General features: G+C 42.9%; 1 protein-coding gene across 2 annotated transcripts in view; it reads left to right on the forward strand.

The window, feature by feature from the left end:
- abca2 (ATP-binding cassette, sub-family A (ABC1), member 2) overlaps positions 1-24,011 on the forward strand; it is a 541,802-nt gene that overhangs the window by 148,865 nt on the left and 368,926 nt on the right. For both annotated transcript variants that reach the window (XM_060841298.1, XM_060841299.1), the window contains exon 2: positions 11,509-11,602. In XM_060841298.1, the coding sequence (XP_060697281.1) occupies positions 11,509-11,602 (94 nt within the window). The remainder of the gene's footprint in view (positions 1-11,508; positions 11,603-24,011) is intronic.

Raw genomic sequence — 24,011 nt, forward strand, 5'->3', positions numbered from 1 at the left:
GCAATATCGTCCCAAGCAGCAACTTCATTCGGGCCAGGATCCCACATTGCACACGGAAACGCATCAACTCCCTGCAACATCAAGATCTTTACAAGCTTAGGATATCACACCTTACGTAGTTAGTTTGGTATTCTGGAAGTGCAGTCATTGTTACAGAGTAGTGAATTTGTACAGATGTCCCACAATGTGACAATGACTGTAGAATCTTTGAATTGAACACTCTCTGAATACTTGTCACTTGCATCAAGGAAATTAATTATATTTTTATTGAGAAAGTTGAACGTTAGGATCAAATCTGTCACAACTACAAAGGAGAGTTAAAAGGTTGACATGCCCTCCTAGTTTAGAACCAACTCTTGAGACAATGTGGGTCAGAGATACAGCTGCAAAGTTGTGGCCTTTTTTGCACAACTCCCATTCTATGTGGGGACTACAGGATCACACTGAAAATGAACATAGCCCAGGGCTAAGCCATCAGTTTGTATCTGCAACTTGATACTGATGTTGAAGCTGAAAGTAATTGAAGATTTGACATCGCTTCAATCTGAGCTTAAGGCTTCCTGTGATTTTTTTTTTCATTGCAAGTTGCAAAGTGAAACTAGAATTTATAAACTGAGCACCGAATGAGGCCATTTGACCCCTGGTACCTTTGTTGAACTTCTGGAAAGGTGTTATCCGGTCAGCACCATGCCTGTGCTCTCTTGCCTCCCCAGATTTCTCCTCCACTCCCAGTCAATGAAGAATACATCCAAAACTCCCCACCGTTAAATCTGTATCCACCACTGCCACCCTTACATTGGCGGTGAATGTCAGGGCATGATGACTCACTACAAAATAACACTCTCCTCAGCTCCACTCTGGCCCACCTGATAGGTTTGGGATCCGTTGGTCACAGACCCTTCTGCCAATCGAAGCAATTGGGCCCCTGGCCTCTGCACCAAAGCGCACTGTCAGTTTGAACATGTCCACCAAATCTCTCTTCAGCCTTCTGTGCACTTAATTCCCATTGTGGGCACACAAAAATCTGACAAGCTAAAATATCCCTGTGTTATGAAGCTGGGTAGAATAATAGTGAGTTGAAAGAGTGTATGGTCACTTTGAGAGAGAAAGTGCTTTTCTGAGCTGAGAGATTTTGACAGCACATGTGTATGTGAATAGCTGAGGTGCAGGGAGTGCTGAGAATTGATCATGTAACAATCAGCCTGGGGTTGTTTTGATGTTAAGGCAACAGGATTTGAATTTAACCAATTAATTTAAATTATGTCCAGGATACTAAAAAACAATTTGAATTTGATTGCATCAGACCAATGAGAGGGTACGAGTCTTGGGAATATAAAACGGAAGGGTATTTTGAAAATTAGTCAGAGCTAACTGCCCGTTGAACATGAGAGCAGATGTCATCTGAAAGGGCGCTCAACGACTCCAAGAAATCTCTCTGAAGGCACCATCTATTAAAGGTACTGAGAAATTTTATACAAAGATACTCACAGTAAAAAAAAATCATAGAAGATGGCCGAGAGAGAAGACAGCAGAGTCGGAAGGGTGGAAGGAAACTGCAGATTCGGAAGAAACACATTGTAAGAGACTGTGTGGATTTTGATAGATTAAGTCAATTTAATGTTTAGTAATTGTGTCATTGGAGCAGCATTTTTATAGAGTTGGTGTTAGATAGTAATTAGTTAAGAAGGAGGCAGCTGGAGTTTGTTAATGGTTTTGGTTTAGTGTTCACTGTTAGAGTTAGGAAAATAAACTGTTTTCTTTAAACAGTGGAAATCAGGGGCTTTGTTTCACTCAGTCACACTTTTAACAGATTCCGAGGCAAGACGAGCTTATCTGGGTGTTTTAGTTTGAATTAGCAGAGGAGTTCAACCTCTTGTGTTGCAACACGTGTCACAGTTCATAAGTCATTAAGATGCAGATATGAGGACCTTTGAGTGATTAATTACTTAGAAAGAGAGACTGCTGGACACTATATTGATAAGGAGGAGGCAACTAAGAGTCAGGCTACATTCTCTGAATAAATCCATTATTGAGAAATTTATTAGTGTAATTTCACATTTGCAACAGAACTTTTATTTTCATTTATTGAATGTCAAACTTACTGGCTTGGTCAGTATCTATTGTCCATCCCTAATCACACTCAAGGAAGTAATGGTGGGTCCCTTCTTGAATCACTGCAGCCACCCACATCGCTGTTAGGAAGGGAATTCCAGGATTTTGACCCAGCATAATTGGCTTGAAAGGGAACTTCCCATTGCATCTGCCGGCTTAGTCCTTCTGGGTCACAGGCTTGGAGGGTGCTGTCAGTCACCTGGATGAGTTACTGCAGGACATATTGTAAATGGTGATGTGTGTAAGTGGTGAAGGTATTAAAAGTTGGCAGATGTGGTGCCAATCAAACAGGTGGCCCTCTCCTTGATGGTGTTGAGGTTCTTGAGTGTTGTTGGAGCTGCACCCAACTGGAGGGTCTTCCATCATACTCCTGACTGGTGCCTTATAGACAATGGACACAGCTTGAGGAGTCAGGAGGTGAGTTACAAACTGCAGACTTCCCAGCCTGTGATTTGCTTTTACAGTCTCAGTATTCATCTGGTCGTTCCAGTGTGGTTTCTGATCAAATTTCTGATTGGAATTGATCTCATAAATCACATTCCTCTTAAAAAAAAAATTGACCACAATTTTTCACTAGGGCAAAAGAATTGCTAGGATTATAACTGTATCTAGACACTATGTGTAATGTCACAACGATGCTCCTGTTACTATTCCTCGCAGGTGCTTCATCCCTAACAGTTCAGTGTACAGTATGGAGTACCATATATTGTCATTGCTCTGTCTTCTCTCCACAAGCACTTCCATCAGCTGAGTTCAGAAAAAGTGTTGCCAGCACGGATGAGTCCTGTTACTCATTTTATACTCAAGATATCTAGATAATGTATTTTTAGAAAGATTATGATCAAGGTTTCTAAATTCTTAAAATAAGAATTTGAGCTGAAAATATTAAAGTCAAAGCTTTAGAGTTTTTGTGAAAGAATTGTGAGTGCTCGCAATGAAGGAGCGACACTGTTGTATCACTGTAACGGACATAGAAGCAGGAGTAGGCCATTCAGCCCATTGATCCTGTTCCATCATTTAACATGATCATGGCTGATCAAACACTTTGATGCCTTTTGCCCACACTATGCCCATAACCTTTTACACCACAGACAGTCAGAAATCTGTCCACCTCTACTTTAAGCAAACTGAAAGATTAAGCTTCCACAGCAAATTCCAATCCTTTGAGTTAAAAAACTCCTTATTTTCCTCTTAATTGACATTTCCCTGGTTCTAAACTCCTCGTCAAAAGGAAGCATCTTAACTGCCTGTTCCATTAAATATTTTTTAGATTTCAATTAGATCATCTTTTGTATTTCTAAACTCAAGAAAGTACAGGCCAGATTTTGCTCAGTCTCTCCCCATAGGACAGCGCACCATCCCGGGAGTAAGTTTGATGAGCCTTTGTGTACTTCCTTCATGGCAGTGTTATCTTTTCTGAGGTAAGGAGATCAAAGTCTCACGCAGTATTCTGGGGCAGTCTGACCCAAGCTTCTGTATAATTCAGCAAGACCTTACCACTCCTGTACTCAAAACCTCTTGAAATGTAGTTTTATACTCCATTAGTCTTTCTAATAGCTTACTGTGCCAGTGTGTTAACCTTCAGTGACTTATTGATAAGTACACCTAGATCCCTTTCTGTGTCCACACTGTTTGAACTCTTACCATTTAAGACATAGTGAGCACATTTGTTCCTCCCACCTCCATATTATTGATGACCAACTGGGACCAAGTTTTTGCTCCTTGTGATACAGTGGTAATGTCCTCACTTCTGAGCCAGGAGGCCCAGGTTCAAGCCCCACCTGCTGTAAAGGAGGGTAGCAACAAGATGTAATTTATTGTATGTTAACAACTGAGTCCAGCTTGCACGATACGATAGACCATTGCTTCCTAAGCTCTTTCCCTCTACTGTGATCCCAATCCTAGACTTGTCAACTGTTGCAATCCCTGGAAAAGTTGATTAGAAAATATCTACCCCACTAGTCTCAGTCTGTCAGTGTGGATCTGATCCATTTATTCTCTAAGGCCCTGAAAGGGTTAACATTGAGGAGTGCCTAAAGCACCACCCACTATGATGATGCCTTATGGGCTTGGTGGGAGAACGTCTTTGGAGCTGGAAACCCCATGAGCAGCTGTCTGGGCCTACCTAATAGGAGGTCTTTGTAACAGGGGCTATCTCAGGGATTTTCTACCCACGCACCCAAATATATAAAATATATAATATTATATCCTTTATATGTATATAACATAAACACACATATATACATATGCACAAGCTCCCCCCACCCCATCAGTTCTTACAGAGGGATTGCAGCAGTTGTCAAGCCTTGGATTGAAGCCACAGGGAAGGGAAACACTTTGGAAAACAATGGTCTATAAGATTGTGCAATAAATTACGTCTTGTTAACGACCAGAGCCCCTTTCTTTCAATGAGCAGGTGGCAATCCTGGGCCTCAAGCATACGTTGTAGGTTCCTACACTAAAACAGGACGGTGACAGCAAAGCTACGCCCAGGTGTGTGTTGTAGAGAATGCCCAGCATAGAAATAGGCCCCTGGACCAATGTGCCATTGAGTGGCTTCATCTTGCAGAGACTGCTGCCACACATGACCCTCTGAGGTCAGTGAGCAGCCAAAACTCTGGTGGAATGTTGCATTAGACTATTATGGTCTGTGCAATTGTTGATGTTGCACAGGCCCCCTCCTTTATCTCCTCCCATCAGCATATCTCTTTTAGCTTGTGTGCTAGTCTAGCTTCCCCATACATTTTCAGTGATGGTGATATTTCTTTAATATGGGGGAGGGGAATTTCCTGTGTCTAAAGCTGGTCATACTGGTAAATGGCAGGGTCTGTCCCATCTGACCCCCACCCACCGCCTCCCTCCCCATCCTCCCATGAATATTCTCCGAAAGATGTGAGAGGTAGGACAGCACGCTGGCTTGGGAATTTTTCCAACCCATGTGATTTCCAGAAGGCTGGGTGTAACATCTGCATTTTGTTTTTACTGTCTGTCTCAATAAAACAATGGCACAGCTCGTGACTGAGGTAGAGAGTGATGGATGAAAATGCAGCATGGTTAATGATTACTGCAGTGGAAGATTCTGGCTGTTACACGAGAAACAGGGTGGGAATGTTGTAAATCCAGTATTGTGTTCACTTGGAGCTTGTTATCCCTGAGCTGTGAAGGAGATGGTCTGCCAGTGGGAGATCCTGCTTGTCAGCCTTTCCCTGTCTCTCATCATCTCCAGACAGATTTTAATGCAAGTCAGTTTATCTTCATTGCTCACAGTCTTTAAAGGCCCAGTGATAAATAAGACAGTGTGGGTATAACAGCAGGAAACATGTAGGGTCCTTGAAGCAGTGTTCCTCTCAGGGTTTGAGACAGGGTGGTTCAGTCATGGCCCTGTAAGTGGGGTCCAAGGTCTTGGGGTAGGGGAGTGCAGTCTGTCGTGCTCAGGAAAGGGATAGGAGCCTGGGCCAGGATCATCGCTGAGGTCCGTGATACCTTGCCCGATTACTAACTGGGGTTCATTACTGTGACCTGATGCAAATTACATCCAACAGGCGGGGATCCTTGCGATATTCAAATGCTATGTTTCAGAATGTTGAATGGTTTTGGACAGCACAAAAAAAAGTCACAGGACAGCAAACTTAAAACATTCCCTTTGACTTGTTTTAAATAAGCGAGAGAAGAAATAAAAGAATGGACAGCATTGTATTTAAATGGTATCTGTTGTCAACTGTATCCATTGCTGATTAACAAGAAAAACTCATCTGATTTACTAATGTCCTTTAGGGAAAGAAACTGCCATCCTTACCTATGGGTGACTCCAGATCCACAGCAATGTGGTTGATCTTAACTGTCTAAGTGGAATCAGGCATGGCCATTAAATGCTGACCTAACCAGCAATGCCCTCATCCCATGAATGAATAAAATATTTTACATTTGTAAAATACATTGATACTCCCTTAGACTTACTGAGGACTTTCTGAATTCTCCCTCCTACATAGAGTCGTACAGCACAGAAACAGATCGTTTGGTCCAACTCGTCCATGCTGTCCAGGTTTCCTAAACTGAACTCATCCCATTTGCCTGCATTTGGCCCATATTCCTCTAAACCTTTCCTATTCATGTAGCTGTCCAGATTCCTTTTCTAAGTTGTAAATGTACCCACCTCTACCACTTCCTTGGCAACTCATTCCATACACTCACCACCCTCTGTGTGATAAAGTTACCCCTCAGGTCCCTTTTAAATCTTTTCCCCTTCCACCTTAAACCTATGCCCTCTAGTTTTGGACTCCCCTACCCTGGGACAAAGACCTTGGCTGTGCCCTTCATGATTTTATAACCCTCTATATAAGGTCACCCCTCAGCCTCCGATTCTCCAGAGAAAAGGCCTCAGCCTCTCCCTCTAATTCCAATCCTCGGGTCCCGGCAACATCTTGAAAATCTTTTTTGCACTCTTTGCAGTTTAACAACATCTTTCCTATAGCAGTGTGCCCAAAATGGGCGGCATGGTGGCACAGTGCTTAGCACTGCTGCCTCACAGTGCCAGAGACCCGGGTTCAATTCCTGCCTCAGGCGACTGACTGTGTGGAGTTTGCACATTCTGTCTGTGTGGGTTTCCTCCCACAGTCCAAAAATGTGCTGGTTAGGTGAATTGGCCATGCTAAATTGCCTGTAGTGTTAGGTGAAAGGGTAAATATAGGGGAATGGGTCTGGGTGGGTTGCGCTTCGGCGGGTCGGTGTGGACTTGTTGGGCCGAAAAGCCTCTTTCCACACTGTAAGTAATCTAATCTAATCTAAAATTGTATGCGGTATTGTAAAAGTGGCCTCACTAATGCGTTGTTCAGCTGCAACATGATGTCCCCACTCCTATACATTTCAAATTGAACAGCAGCTCAGCCCTGTAGAAATGCATGGCTCCATTCAAACTAGACATTTGCACCAGGTACTGCTGGCTGTGAGTGGACACTCTGGGTATACAGGCACCCTGAAATGTGCCTGTATACTTTCTGTAGGTCAGTCAGCATCTGTGGTGAGAGAGATTTAGTTTACGGTTAAGCTTCCACCCGAGCTGGAAGACCCTAGGGACCTGAGCAAACGAATATTGTTGGATGGAGAGCAGAGCCTTTTGGAATTTGACAGTCTTGGAACAGAAGTGAGAATGAATAAGACACTCAGTAGCAAAGTACTGTGGATGTCGGAAATCTGAAATTAGGGAGAAGCAAATGCTTTAAATTGCTTCACATTCTATTCCACCAATTCATGTCCCTCAGTGGAGTAATATCCAGGGCTAACTTCAGGGGTTCTTGTTGAGTTTGCTGGCTTTGGTAAAAACTGACCTCGCTGAGATGGGGTGAGGGGGTGTTTAGTCCTCACATCTGACATAACAGGATAAGCAGCAGTGCCGGTAATAATGGGATCAGTGTGGAAAGAAATTAATTCCTATTTATTTAATCTTGAAGGAGAGAGACTTGAAATTACTACTAGACATAGAAACATTTGCTGAAAAGATCAGCAAACTCATCAGTTTGTCTTCCTTATACTTCCGGTCAATGTGAAGAAATGGCAGTGTCGTGATAATGCCATTGAACCAGTAACTTAGAGGCACAGGAGGTTCAGGGGACACTGGTTCATATATCACCATGGGATGTGGGAAATGTGATGAATAAATCAGGAATTGAAATCCAGTGTCCGTGGTAGTGACCATGCAACTATCGTTGGTTGTGGTGAAAGCCATCTGCTTTGGTAATGTCCCTTAGGGAAGGAAATCTGCTGGCATTACCCATGGCCTACATGTGACTCTTAACTTCTCTCGACTGGACTGGCATTCCATGAGAAAATAAAAAGGGCTGTTTTACTCCCACCACTCTGTTTTTGTTTAATTTCTCAAGTAGTTTTATTGTACTTTGTTCATTATTTCTTGTCCCTGTACCTGCGTCTTCAGCATTTAGCTTTGTCCTCTCTCCAGGGAATTAATCTGTCAAGTTCTTACATAGAACAGGCTATTAATTGATTGAAAGAGCATTCTAATGGCACAATGGTATAGACTGAGGTTATTGTCATCTAAGGAGTAGGCGATTACAGACTCATAGTATTAGTGACTCAAGTATAGCCTGAGGTCTTTTCAAAACAACAGCCTTGAAGACCCATTTAATTTCACCTGTTGTATGTATCTTTGTGGAAGTGAGAAATTGCAATGAGAAAGTACCTTCCTTGTCCTCAGGGTATCACAAAGCATATGTAGCCAATTAACTACTTCTGAAGTGCAGCCAGTTTTGCTGTGAATTGCAGCAGATGAAGACAACTTGCTCATAGCCAATTACAACAAACGCCATTGAAATAAAAGATATCCATGTTAAAAGCATGTAAAGCTTGCAGGAAAGATGTTAAACTTGAAAGGGTTCAGAAAACATTTACAAAGATTTTGCCAGGTTTGGATAGTTTGAGCTATAAGGAGAGGCTGAATAGGTGGGACCTATTTTCTCTGGTACATTGGAGGCTGAGGGTTGACCTATGGATCTTTAAGAAATCATGAGGGACATGAAATAGCCAAAGTCTTTTTTCCAGGGTGGGGGAGCCCAAAACTAGAGAGCATAGGTTTAGGATGAGAGGGGAAAGATTTAAAAGGGACCTGAGGGACAATTGTTTCATGCAGAGTGCAGTGAGAGTATGGACTAAGCTGCCAGAGAAAGTGGTGGAGGCTGGTACAATTACAACATTTAAAAAAAACGTCTTGGTGAGTATATTAATAGGAAGGGTTTAAAGGGATATGGACCAAATGCTGGCAAATGGGACTCGATAAATTTAGGATATCTGGTCGGCATGGGTGAGTTGGACAGAAGGGTCTGTTTCCATGCTGTACATCTCTATGACTCTCTAACTCTATACAGTGCAGCCATTCAAAGTCTCAATGCATTTTATGCTGTAGAATGCCTTAGTGAGACTCACCGATGGTATTTTGTATACTTTTGGGTCCCCTTGTCTCAGGAAGGATATGCTTATCATAGAGGTCATACAAGATATTCACCAGATTAACCCAGATATTCACCAGATTTGTGGGCGGCACGGTGGCACAGTGGTTAGCACTGCTGCCTCACAGCGCCAGAGACCCGGGTTCAATTCCCGACTCAGGCGACTGACTGTGTGGAGTTTGCACGTTCTCCCCGTGTCTGCGTGGGTTTCCTCCGGGTGCTCCGGTTTCCTCCCACAGTCCAAAGATGTGCGGGTCAGGTGAATTGGCCATGCTAAATTGCCCGTAGTGTTAGGTAAGGGGTAAATGTAGGGGTATGGGTGGGTTTCGCTTCGGCGGGTCGGTGTGGACTTGTTGGGCCGAAGGGCCTGTTTCCACACTGTAAGTCTAATCTAACCCCTGAAATTGTTTTAATGAAGAGAAATTGAGAGAACTGGGCGTGTATTTTCCATAGTTTTGAGGAATGTGATGTGATTGCATTGAGATTTCAAAAGTTCTTATACAGTATGACAGGGTGGACGTGGATGGAATATTTCTTTGGTTGGTGACATCCTCCATAATGCACTGGGAGTGTTAGCCTTAGTTTATGTACTCAGGCCTTGGGGCAGCATTTGAATCTGAGAAGCTGAGATTCAGAGGTCAGAAGTGTGACCAACTGAACCGTAGCTGAGAATTGATATTGGTCAACAGATGAACTTTGGACCAGAACTACCTACCATGGATATTGCCATGGTGCAGTGATTTACCATACCAGTGGGCAGCACGGTGGCACAGTGGTTAGCACAGAGACCCAAGTTCAATTCCTGCCTCTAGCGACTGACTGTGTGGAGTTTGCACATTCTGCCCGCGTCTGCGTGGTTTTCCTCCGGGTGCTCCGGTTTCCTCCCACAGTCCAAAAATGTGCAGATTAGGTGAATTGGCCATGATAAATTGCCTGTAGTGTTAGGTGAAGAGATAAATGAAGGGGAATGGGTTTGGGTGGGTTGCGCTATGGCGGGTCGATGTGGACTAGTTGGGCCGAAGGGCCTGTTTCCACACTAAGTAATCTAATCTAATGTGTAAGATAGGGCATCCCACAGTGCAATGTTCCCTCGGTACAGTTCTGAGCTGGGCGAATGATGTGCTTGGGACTGTAGAATGGAACTTGAACTTCTGACCTCCAGCTCCCAGTTCCTTTGGAGATAGAGGGCAGCCTGCAGATAGTCATAACACTCTTTTGCACAATACGATTTTTCTCAAGAGTTGATGTTTATATATATATATATATATATATATATATATATATAGTGTCTTAGTGTTGAATAATAGAATCCCTGCAGTGTGGAAGCCCAACTCTGAAATGAGCATCCCACCCAGACCCAACCCACCCCCCCCACCCACCCTTTCCCGATAACCCCACCTTTCCCATGGCTAACCCACCTAGTCAGCACATTCCTGGATAGTATGGGCAATTTACCATGGCCAATCCACCTAACGTGCCCATCTTTGGACAGTGGGAGGAAGCAAGAGCAAGCAGAGGAAACCCATGCAGACATGAGGAGAATGTGCAAATAGCCTGAGGCTGGAATCAATCCTGGGTCCCTGGTGCTGTGAGGCAGCAGTGCTAACCATTGGGCCGCTGTGCCACCCACTAGGGGAGGTTCTGGATGGGTGGGGTCCAAGCTTGTTAGTGTTTCTATTATATGATAGAGCCAACAGCATGTGTTCAATCCCTATACCAGCTGTGGTGGTTCATGAAGGCCTGCTACCTCACCTTCCTCTCCAAGTGTGGAGTTGTTTCCCTCAAGCTATACATAATCAGCTGTCTCTCTTTAATGGCTCTTGATGGACATGGCTCTGGACCGTTTATTTATGAGTAATGATCAGATGCAAGATTTAATCTATTTGTACAGACTAATTAAGTGCAGTACAATAAACTCTCAAGTATGTCATTAAATAATGGATTATCGTTTCTTACCAGGGAAAATAATATGAAATGAATATTGTTGACTGTAGGTTTATGAGGTTTAAGAATATAATGGAATATGTACTAACAAGTCTGAAGCATACTATTATGCATGGTGGAATGTAGGTTAATGAGGAATACGTAAAAGTAATGGGAATGTGGAAAGCTGTTAGGTGATTAATAATAGTGTTTTTGTGGGCTATATCCTGCAAGCACAAATGGGCGGAAAGTATGTCCCTTGCAGCTACAGTGTTTCCAAATCCAATTAACAAATGCATTCCTTGAAATCTTTCTGTGGGGGAAGAGATAAAACTTTGAATTGGAATGCATTCAGAGATTTCTCAACCTTGTGTTTGGTGTTCAGCTGTGGAGGAGGGAGGCAAATGGGAGAGACGATATGAGGCCAGACACAGAAAGCTTGACAATTTGAGGTTGATGACTGCTATGAATAGCTCTTCCTGCATTAAAGTTTTCTTTTCTCTTTGTTTGTTCACAGTGGGTACTGGCATTTGAGATTTTTATACCATTGGTTCTCTTTTTCATCTTGCTGGGACTTCGTCAGAAGAAACCGACCATTCCTGTCAAAGAAGGTACAGTATTTAGAGTATCTGATAATCTGAATGCTGATGGAATTGCAGCAGAAATGTCTTGTTGGATAATGATGTCCAGAATCATCTCATTTATATAGAAATCAATTTGGTTGGAATTGAGACATCAGAATTTAGGACTATTAAGCAGGGCTGTGCGCTTCAAGTAGAGCAGGAAGTTCAGATGTTAATGGATCGTTCATTTTCTTAAGGAAGTGGAGAATCCCAAAGTTAGACTTCACATATTATCCTTGAATGACAAGAACATGGTGACCCGAGATAGTGGGATAACTGAAGCTGCCATGTGCCAGTTTATGCAGTGACACTAGGCACAGTCAGCAATTACACGATAGACATACCGTCGTCTTGCTGGTTGTTTAATCAGGTGCCCTGAGGGGTCCTTTTACCTCTCTGAATTTCCTCCATTCCTTTGTTGAAAGTGGTACCTCATTGGGTTATGTTTTTATCAGCACACCTGTGACACATCACATTTTCTCATGTGAGAGCTTGTTGTGTAGATAGTGAAGCTACTAACCATGATGAAAGTAGGTGGATTTTGATGCTGTCCTCAGCTGAAGTCCTAGATAGCTGATATTTGTGGTACCTCTTGGCTTTACCTGCCCCCTTTCACATTTGGCCGTCTGCCACCTGTCTGAAGTCACTATGACCTTTCCCTGTACTTCTTGAAGTCTACCTTTAGGGTGTGAACTAAAATTCAGGGACTGGTTCTCATCTGGTTTAAAGTAGAGTTCCATTTCCTCATGGTTATGTACATTATAAATAAACCGAGGGATTATTGAATCAAGCTGTTCTTGGCCTGTTGTTCTCTAGATAATGTAGACAGGCTTTCTGCAGTCTTTTTTTTCTCCAGACAATGGCAGGTATCATTGTCTGATAAGGTTTGGTAATATTTTGTATTCTCAAGGTTGGCTTATCCACAAAGGACCCTGGAAAATTAGTGGGCAGAGACAGACCAGTAGCTCCTCCTCCTCCTCCTTCCCTCCCCCACCCCCCCCCACCCCCCCCACCCCCACCAACCCCACCAACCCCACCAACCCCACTCCACAACCATATTAAGACTTGACATTTCCGATCCTGTGCAATGTTCCGGAAGATCACAAGAACCAGAAACAAAATTTACGACCAATCAATGGGAAGAAAAAACTCTGGAAAAATTCTCTCTGATCTGCTCGGGTGATAAGAACCAACCCAGAAACTCTCACAGGCAGTACGCACTTTAACTGTTAAACCATTTAGCTTCAACATGGTATACCTCCACCTCAGTCAAAAACAGATATCGCTGTGTCTAACATAGCCATAGAACATAGAATCCCTACAGTGTGGAAACAGGCCATTTGATCCAATAAGTCCACACCAATCTCCAAAGAGTATCCCACCTTGATCCATTCTCCTACTGTCCTATTATTCTAATTTCCCCTAACTAATGCACCTAACCTACACATTGCTGAACACTGTGGGCAATTTAGCATGGCCAATTCACCTAACTTGCACACCTTTGGATTGTGGGAGGAAACTGGTGTACCCGTAGGAAACCCACACAGACACGGGGAGAATGTGCAAACTCCACACAGACAGTCGCCTGAGGCTGGAATTGAACCTGGGTCACAGGCACTGTGAGGTAGCAGTGCTACCCACTGAGCCACTGTGCTGTCATTATTCAAGCATCGCTCTATTTTGATAATTGAATGAGGTGGCTCTGCCTTTTCTCCTTTTTTTGTCTTCTCTTTCTTTCCACACTAATGACAGAAATGCAATGATGTAGCAATGACAGCATGTGAGTGACTTTAATTGTCTGACAGGCTTCGGGCTGGAGCTGAAAGGACCAGTCGAGTGCTGATCCTTTTTGAGTTGGACAGCTCCAGTCAGAAACTATTAGTCAGTTCACTGCTTCAGTAATGATCTGCTCCAGACAGTTTGGAAGTGCTTAATACTGTAGGAAAATAACACACTAATCAGAAGGAACCAATTAGGGAATTAATTGCATACCCATTAGCAGTAAGCAGTGGCTTTATCCACATGTGGAGGTCAGATTGGATGGAATATACAGAGGTGGTGGAGTGGGATGAAGTACAGTGTGAAGGAAGAGAGAGATTATAGAATTATAGAATCTCTGCAGTGTGGGAGCAGATCATTTGGCCCATTGAGTCCACACCAACCCTCTGAAGAGCACCCCAACCCAAACCCACTCTCCTATCCTGTAACCCTCAATTTTCCATGGCTAATCGAGATAGTGCTAACCACTGAGCCACTGCACCACTGTCTCACAGTGCCAGGGACCTGGGTTTGATTCCAGCTTTGGGTGTCTGTCAATGTGAATTTGGGTGGCATGGTGGCTCAGTGGTTAGCACTGCTGTCTCACAGCACCAGAATCCCAGGTTTGATACCAGCCTCGGGCGACTGTCTATGTGGAGTTTGCGCATTCTCCTCGTGTCTGTGTGGGTTTCCTCCCACAGTCCAAAATCACAAACATGTGCAGGTCAGGTGAATTGGCCATGCTACATTTCCCGTAGTGTTAGGTGCATTAGTTGGAGGGAAAATGAGTCTGGGTGGGTTACTCTTCGGAGCGTTGATGTAGATTGGTTGGGCTGAAGGGCCTGTTTTCACACTGTAGGGAATCTAATCCACGTAACCTATGCATCCCTGGACACTTTGTACAATTTAGCTTGGCCAGTCTACCCAACCTGCACATCTTTGGATTGTGGGAGAAAACTGGAGCATCCAGAAGAAACCCATACATGGGGAGAATGTGCAAATTTCACACAGTCACCCGAAGGTGGAATCAAACCTGGGTCCTTGGTGTGGCGAGGCAACAGTGCTAACCACTGAGCCATCAGTGACAATTTTTTTAGTTGAAAAGCTGACAGTTTCCTCAGCACACCAGACCAATGTTGCAGAGGTAGGATTCTTTTGGTAACCCTGTCTTATTCCAATACACAACCATATTAAGGTTTTAATTTCCCTGGTTTTGGAGTGGATTTGTTGGAAATTTTGAAGATGTCGTCTGGATGCTAGTATCTGATTTTACTTTTCTGCCAAATGGAAGTCCAGTATTTACATTCCCTTCCATGTCAAAATATTGAAGCATTTTGGCTACCGAGCACACTCATGTACATTAGACAACAAACTACAGTGGAAAATGAAGAATTACACTGAACAACTCCTTATGCAGTTGTGACTTGCCAAAAACAAAATGAAATATGTAGGAAATTGAGCCAGGTGCAGTGAGGAGTTTGTTGGTAAGATTCAGCTGAGAGGGTGAGGAATTTCCTTGCTACTTAATATTAGAAGTTGAATCACACCACTCTGAATCTCTCTGCTCCTGAATCAAAAACTCTTACCTGAATCATTGCTAGCCAACAAAATAACTCTGGATAGTCCATTGTGTCTCAGCCAATGTGACTTACAATCTACCTGCCATCCTTCTAAAACTGGGCAGGAATGGGTATTCGGGAGAAGTCATAGTGGAGATTGTCGATATCAATCTTGTCTTCACACTTCAAGTGAGAAATGTAATCAGTCTTGAAGGTCTGGTTTCGTTTCTGTTGAGAAATATATTTAGTTAGTCCTGGGTCATTGATCAAATCCCAATCAGAGAGATTACTTAATGACTGGATGGGTATATGAATAGGAAGGGATTAAAGGGATATGGGGACAAATGTTGGCAAATGGATGAGGTCGGATAGATCTGGATGAGTTGGTCTGAAGACACTATTTCTGTGCAGTATGAGTCTTTGACTGAGAGGAAGTGATGGATGCAATTGCAACATTTAAAAAATGTTTGGGTAAATACATGAATAAGAAAGGTTTGGAGGGATGTGGGCCAAACACAGGCAAGTGGGACTAATTTAGTTTGAGAACATAGTCGTCATGGACCAGCTGGACCAGAGCATCTGTTTCTGTGCTGTATGACTCAGTGACTCTATGACTGATGAAAGAAATGGTAAAACAACATGTAGTTGAGGTATTTTTCTGAGGTTATGTGGAGATAGTGTGTTGGGTCAGGGCAGAGGGATTATTCCTTGCAATCAGCTGCAGGGGCTTGCTGTCAGTATATGAGGTGCCTACTACTGAAAATATTCTGCTTCTAATGTAAGTCTTATTCAATCTGATCAACAGAAACATTTTAGGTTTAAAAGAAATGAAATGAATCCATTAATATGCTCAATTAAGTTTTGGTGATGTGTTAAATTACAGTGGAGAGTAAACATCAGTCAGTAACAGTCAGCTTGTTGGAAACATTGATGGACAGTGTGAAGGATTTCCCTGAACTAATCTCATCTGGGAAAGCAGTGAGGGTCCCTGACAACCTGCTGCTTAACCCACCTCTGTATCTGCCAATATGGAAACTTACTGACCCCTCCCAAATCCTACACCTTCAACAGCCCCCAGGTAAACGAATTATCAGCTGTGATGCTTCTCCTAATTGCTGCGTGCTTTCATAAGGACATCAACTGTTTAGGTGACCATTATCCGCTATGAGGCTTTTTAAAGTTAAACAATGTGTTAACAGCTACTCTTTAGGCCCACACATGAATAGATATTTGACAAATGTAGTGATGGCTCACTGAAGTCAGTGAAAGCAATTCTGAGCACAGGTCAAGTGAAGAGGAAGAAAAATGGGAAATATATTGAAATAGTTGCCCTTTGCCCATTCTGTGACTCACTAGAGCTGAAACCTTGTTATGTCCCGAGTAGGCTTTATTGCCATAGATGCTTTCAGCTCACTTCCTCTTGTCTCTATCATTATTGTTCCTTATGTCATAATCGTCCTACATGGATGAATTTTGTTTGAGGTAATGAGTTAAATCCAATGTATGGTCCTATCCATAAATTAATGTGTTCTGACCCTTGCAGCTCTCAGTAGATTAATTGGTGCAGATAAAGTGTTATTCTTGCAAAGGTATATGTAATTTGCAGGAGGCAGACAGGCCATTTGGCCCAACTGAATGATGCTAACAATTACACTTCACTTAATCCTCCTCCAACCCTACATATGTACTCCAGTAAATGCAACTATGCCACTTGACTGTTCTTTAAGGTATCAAATTACACAGTCAAATCACTCTGAGTAATTAAGCTGCTCCTGAAATTTCTGCCATGGGTTACTGGTGATTATCATAACTTTATGGCCCCAAGTTTTATTTGGAAAACATAAATAAGAGTGAGTTTTGGCTATCAAACCTCATTAATCCAGAAAACCCGAGCCACCATTTAACTCTCTTTTAAATAACACCAAGTTGCAAGTTAGTGGTGCCTGGACCTATCGCTTCCTTTTCAAGTGAACCAAATTATTGTTATGATTTAGAGATGCCAGTGTTGGACTGGGGTGTACAAAGTTAAAAATCACACTACACCAGGTTATAGTCCAACAGGTTTAATTGGAAGCACACTAGCTTTCGGAGCGTCACTCCTTCATCAGGTGGTTTTGCTGTTGTCTATGTTCCTTTCTTCCAGTGACACCTAGGTGGCAGTGTAGTGTCCATATCTAGCTCAATGATTTCTGTTGAACAGTGAATCTCCTCTCACACTACCTTTACTGTTAGACAATTTAAGGTACCATGAGCAAGGCAGATTGAGCCAGGAAATGAATTGAGTGGCAGTGACATTATCTTTTTGCCTGTACAACTTAAATTTAAACTCCAGTCCAGATTGGTAGCATTAAAATTGATAGTTAGTCTCAGCCCAGTTTATCTTTAGAGATGAAGGCTGATTGGAGGAAGCTTTATGCTATACCTGATTATTCTAAGTCAAAGATTGCTAAGTGTTTTAGGCTCAGATCTTCCCGACTCTGGATAGTCAAAGACTACAGGGTGGTATTTACCTGGGAAGTTGAATTGTCTGATAACCAAGTATCTGAAATGTGGAGCCCTCTAAATAACTCCCCAGTTCTGAGTTAAAGTGGGAGACTTCAGAAAACTCTGTATTACTGACCTTAATAGTTAGTTGGGAAAGAGTAGAGGAATTAATACCTACTAGAGCACCCTTCCACTGAACAGCTGAATTGTAATCTGATATGGATCGGAAATAGTGAATCTGACCCAAATCGCAAGATTTGGGCCTGTGTTCAAAATGGGAGAGCATTTTATTTCCAGAGGAATTGCAATAGTCTCTGTTTTTATGGGAGGTGAAGTCATATTTTGTGCTGCCTTACAAAAAGATGTTAAAAACCTGAGGTTAAACTGCCTGTTGACAATTATATCCTTCTTTGATCAGACTTTTATTTTTAGTTCATGTATCATAAACTAGAACAACTCTGATTACGTACTCCCTACTTTTTTATCTGCCCAATTAACCATTCATGAATAAATCCATCACTCCTCCCCCAGTTTAGTTAGTTCTAGGGTATTCCTTCTGACCTTGCCTGATCACTGGCACAACTATTTGTTATTTGGACACGTCAAAGATGGAAGCTACTGCTGGGAGCAATGGTGAAGATGACTGAGGAAATGGTTGTAACTGGCTTGGTTTAGTTACATTCAGTCACCTGATGTGAGACAACTGGGATAAATATATCTTTTTTTAAAAGGATATATTTTATTGAGCCAATTGAGGTGAATGATGTCGAGGTGTAGATTGTGATCTAATTGAATGGTGGATCACGGTGTTCTGTTCCTGTGCTTCTAAAGTGATTGCGTCACTCTGTGCCTTACAAACCTTAATTTTTCATGTAAAGTCAAAGTTGGGCTTGATCCTGCTGCCTCTCAGATGCTCCAGAGTACAGTGTATTGATTGGAAGGCCTGAAACAGTTCATAATTGCTATAGTCAGGCTAGACATGAGCAGTAGAAACACAGCGCTGGAGAAACTCAGCAGGTTGGGCAGCGTCAGTATGGAGAGAAATAGGGTTAAACATCTCAAGTAAAAAATGAGGTCTGCAGATGCTGGAGATCACAGCTGCAAATGTGTTGCTGGTCAAAGCACAGCAGGCCAGGCAGCATCTCAGGAATAGAGAATTCGACGTTTCGAGCATAAGCCCTTCATCAGGAATAACATCTCAAGGCCAATTTGACTCTTCTTAGGAACTGAAGTTATCCAAATTGTTTTTGTTCAATGTAAGCCACAGGTTTAGACTGCTGTCCTTTCAAGGAAAAAATTGAGATGAATGAAGTCAAAACAATTAAAGAAGGGATTAGATAAGAGGTAATATTTTCCATTATTGTCTGATGTCGGTCAGCAGTGGTTCCTTCTCCCACACATTCTTGCTAGGTTTTTGCTCACAATATAGGCCATTATGCAACTGAGTCTCAAATAGGACAGGGTTCAACACTCCAATGATTTCTCATCGGCCTGGGTTATGCTTGGTTGCAAACGTTTTTTTTAATGAAAACCTAGCTGATGGACACTACAGATTTCCAGTTTAAGAGCAAAGTTTATTATATAATTTAACTCGCTCATTTCTATTCTTGAGTGCCAATTTTAATTACAGCTACCAAATGCTGAAAGGTAGGTTGTAAATTATCTTTTGAATAAGGAATAAACGATTCAGCAAAACTCACCCAATGTTTTGCAAATATTGTCCATGTGGGAATTATTAAAGATATGTTATTATGAAGAAGTGCTTTTTTTTCCTGAGGGGGATTTTAACTGATTTCTTACATGTTAATGTTTCCAATAACTTTGCTGGTTATGTGGACTGATTACATGCAATAAATATCTAAAGAGGTGTTGTGTTTTTATTTGGGTTTAATTGTCTTCAATTCTCTATTTGCTGTCTCTGTGATTTGTGCTGGCTCAGTCTGTGCAGACTCATACCCATGCACACTCCTGTATGTTTAAAAATAATGCAGTTGTATAATAAATATATAAATATAGGTTTGGTATAACTTTCTTTCATAAATGAAAAGTGAGATGGAGCTAAATAATTCAACAGAATGATCCCAGGCAACACAAACACAAGTCAATTAGCATTCCCATTTCAAAGGTAATTTATCCATAAACTCCCTTCTTAATTGTAGGGTTCTCTTAATTGTAGGAGAAAGTGGGCACTGCAAATGCTGGAGATCAGCGTTGAAGAGTGTGGTGCTGGAAAAGCACAGCCAGTCAGGCATAATCCGAGGAGTAGGAGAATCGACATTTTGAGCATAAGCCCTTCATCTTGGAGAAGCCTTATTCCTAATGAAGGACTTTGCTCAAAACGTCCATTCTCCTCCTCCTTGGATGCTCCCTGACCAGCTGTGCTTTTCCAGCGCCACACTCTTCGATTCCGATTCCATTGTAAACCCAAGATATTACTCCTCTATTCTGTCTTTCACCCCAAATATTTAAGCCCATGACTTATAGTGAAGAGTTGGTCAGAATATAGATTTAAACCTATTAATATCATCAGCTGCTCCACCCAGTGGCTCCCTCTAGCACCTGGTGAAACATATCCAACCTCCTGCCAAGTAGATTGGACCTCTACAGTGTGGAAGGGTCCATGGTTGGTTCTGGGGATTTAGAATGGATATGATTTCAGTCTCTCCACTTCAAGGACAGATCTATATGTGACATGCTCATCACAAGAGGTTTAAGCGAGGCATTCAAATATAATTTTCTCCCATCACCAAGGTCTCCACTGTTAGTAATAAAGACAAATCTTGTAAAATGCCATGCCTATATGCTGCGTTTTCCGGTCTCTTTTGCCTGACATTTATTTACTGCCACGTTTTGATTTTCCAGTGGAGATATTATGGCACCGACTCTTGAAGCCTGGTTCCAGACTATCAGATATTTTGGTACCAAGTCCAAATGGAAATGCTGACACCTTAGTTGAGGTGTAATAGAGTGTTTACTATAACAGGGGAGGAGAAGGGTATAGTTGCATCACAGGTGACCCTTACCCTGCCCTAATTTCCAATAAGAACATGAAATATTTTGTCCCACACCTTGTTTTCCCTCCTCAGTTATCTTGATACAGAGCTAATGTTTTTGCCTATCGGACATTCCCATTCTGTTCATTTCCTGGGATGATCCTGCCATTTTCACCATCTTGTGAGGCTGTTTTGAGTCATTAAGTACAGAAACAGACCCTTCAATCCACTTCTTCCACGTTGCCCAGATACCCCCATCTGACCTGAGCCATTTGCCTATATCCCTTTAAAACCTTCCTATTCACATATCCATCTAGATGCCTTTTAAATGTTGTAATTGCACCAGCCTCCACCAATTCCTCTGGTAGCTCATTCCATGCGTACTGCACCCTCTGCATGAAAATGTTGCCCCTCAGGTCTCTTTTAAATTTTACCCTCTCACTTTAAACCTATGCCCTCTAGTCTGGACTCCTCCACACTGGGAAAAAGGTCTTGTCAACTCACCCTATCCATACCTCTTGTGATTTCATTAACATCTATAAATCTCCAGGGAAAATAGCCCCAGCTTATTCAGCCTCTTCCTCAAATTCAGCTTCAGTCCTCAAATCCTGGCAACATCTTTGTAAATCGTTTCTGCATTCTCTCAAGTTTAACAAAATCCCGTGGCAGGGAGACCAAATTTGTGTGCCGTGATCTAATCAATGTCCTTTTCAGCTGCAACATCATCCCAACTCCTCCAATGTTCTGACCAATGATGTTGATTAAAACTAATAAAAACAAAAAAAAACAGACAAAAGAAAATCTATGTGCCTGAAATAACCAGGTAATTCCTTTTACTTCTCTCCCTCCCTGGAAATGCCCTGAGAATAGAAGGATGATGGAACTCATCAGTAATGAGCACACTTGTGACAAGAAGCACTGTAGTGCGTGTGTGTGTGTGTGTGTGTGTATGTGTGTGTGTGTATGTGTATATTTTCACCAAACTGAAGAACAATTGCTTGGGCATGTGGTTTTAGTTGGCTCCACATCACGCGGACAGCAGAAGGTCTCACATGGTTTGTGACTGAATGACTGGGAGCACCTACTTACCCACACTCATGTTCACACACTCTGCGGTTTGATATTTAACGTTTTATGGTGAATTTTCCAAGTTCTGAATTCATTTTAATGTTGATTTTTGTTTTCTTTTCTCGTTGTGTGTTTTCTTTCTGTGTAACATCCTTTTCTTTTCACCTGTCCACCTGCTTGACTTGCTGCCATGCTGCATGCTGTCCAGTCTGTAAGTTGCTGGTTTGGATTTTTTTTTTGTAAATCAAAGCAGCGAGGAAAAACAGTTCAACTTTCTGTATTGCTTTGAGTCGTGACTGAATGATTATGGGTCTCCTTTAACTATTAACATGTTCAAATTAGACTAGACCTGAGGACTGATGAACAGTGTCACACATGTTGCAACACACTCTGCTTCAGTTTAAGAAGGGTATTGCCCTTATGGTATAACGTGTGCTGTTCTCTGGGATTGAAATAGATACAGCTGGGGTGCTTCTGCCAATGACCCTGTTTTCACTTCATTGCAACTGAACATTAAGAGTCACTTTCAGTGGTTAATCGGGCATCGTGATGCTGTGGTTAATGTCGCTGCCTACACCATAGGAGAACTGCGGATGCTTGAGGTCAGAGTTGAGAGTGTGGTGCTGGAAAAGCAGGTCAGGCAGCAACCAAGGAGCAGGAGAATTGACGTTTTGGGCATGAGCCCTTCATCAGGAATGAGGTTTATGGGCTGGGGAGCTAAGAGATAAATGGGAGGGGGGTGGGGTTGGGGGGGTGGGGGGAGGTAGCTGAGAATGCAATAGGTAGATAAAGATGGGGGAGAAGGGTGATAGGTCAGAGAGGAGATTGGAGCAGATAGATGGGAAAGGCAATGGACGGTCAAGAGACTGGTGCCGAGTTGGAGGTTTGAGACTGGGATAAGGTAGGGGAGGGGAAATGAGGAAACTGATGAAATCCCATGTGGTTGCAGAATTCCAAAATGGAAGATGAGGCATTCTTTCTTCAGGTTTCTGGTGGTAAGGGAGTGGCGATGGAGGAGGCCCAGTATCTGCATGTACTTGGCAGAGTGGGAGGGGGAGTTAAATGTTCAGCCAAGGGGCATCGGGATTGGTTGGTGCTGGTGTTCTCTGAAACAATCCGCAAGTTGCTGGCCTGCCTCCCCCACGTAGAGGAGACCACATCGGGTGCACTTACCTGTACCTGCACCAATGTCATCTACTGTATCTGTTGCACCCGATGTGGTCTCCTCTACGTCGGGGTGACAGGACGTCAACTTGCGGATTGTTTCAGAGAATATCTCTGGGACACCCGCACCAACCAACCCCACCGTCCCATGGCTGAACACTTCATCAAGCCCTCCCACTTTGCCAAAGACATGCAGGTCCTGGGCCTCCTCCATCGCCAAACCCTAACCATCTGATGCCTGGAGGAAGAATGTCTCATCTTCCGCCTTGGATGCCCTGCAACCACACGGATCAATGTGGATTTCACCAGTTTCCTCATTTCCCCTCCCCAGACATTATTCCATTTCCAAGCCTCCAACTCAGCATCACCCTCTTGACCTGTCCATCACCTTTCCCATCTATCTGCTCCACCCTCCTCGTCAACCTATCACCTTCTCCCACACTTTCATCTACCTATTGTATTCTCAGCTATCTACTCACCCCTCCCATTTATCTCTCAGCCCTCTCGACTCACAAGCCTCATTCTTGATGAAGGACTTATGCCTGAAATATTGATTCTCCTGCTCCTTGGATTTGCCTGACTGGCTAGCTTTTCCAGCACCACACTTCGAATGCCTACACCATAGACCCATCCAACAACTGATTTGTTCAACCTGAAGTGGAGCTTTTACATCAAGCAGAGCCTGAATGACCAGGAAACAATTGAAACAGCACTGGTGTCCCTTGGCCAACAATCAGAAGTGTTGTCTTGCCCCCATGAGAGATTGTGTCTGCAACCCTCACTCGTGTAGCATTGTTTGATCTGGTTTTTCTTTTAACGAAAACTAGCTTATACCTTGACTCATGAAGGAGGGGGTCGTAACAATGAGGAACACTCATAAGAGGCCTACCTTTGGAGCCAGTTGGCAGCAAGTATTTTCCCTCTAGGTTCAAAATTGTGTTTCAGGGTCTACTATTAATGTAAGGAACTGCAGGAACTTCCTTAATATTACCCAATAGGATAAAGTGAAGCTAACAGGTGTTAACACAGCAAAGTCTTCCAGTACTTACCCTGCTGTCCATGCTGTAGTCAGAGTGAGGATTTGTTTAATAAACCTGACTCTTTCAAGTTTCACCCTTTGCCTCTGTCAGAGTAGCCAGCCCTTTTTGCAGGGGGGAAGTGACTGAGGATATTGGTAGGGAACACGTCAGTGCTCCATATTTATAAATCACAGCACAGAAAGTAAACCTGTGCATGTTGCTGCTGCTGCTGTTAGCCATAACAAGAAACTTGGGAAATGGGCTTCAAGCACACAACAGCCATGATTGATTGAGTTAAAAGTCACACCTCACCAGCTTACAGTAGTTGTGCACGCTAGTCCAACACAGACAC

Source organism: Hemiscyllium ocellatum, chromosome 21 (assembly GCF_020745735.1).
Source record: "Hemiscyllium ocellatum isolate sHemOce1 chromosome 21, sHemOce1.pat.X.cur, whole genome shotgun sequence".
Lineage (NCBI taxonomy): Eukaryota > Metazoa > Chordata > Chondrichthyes > Orectolobiformes > Hemiscylliidae > Hemiscyllium > Hemiscyllium ocellatum.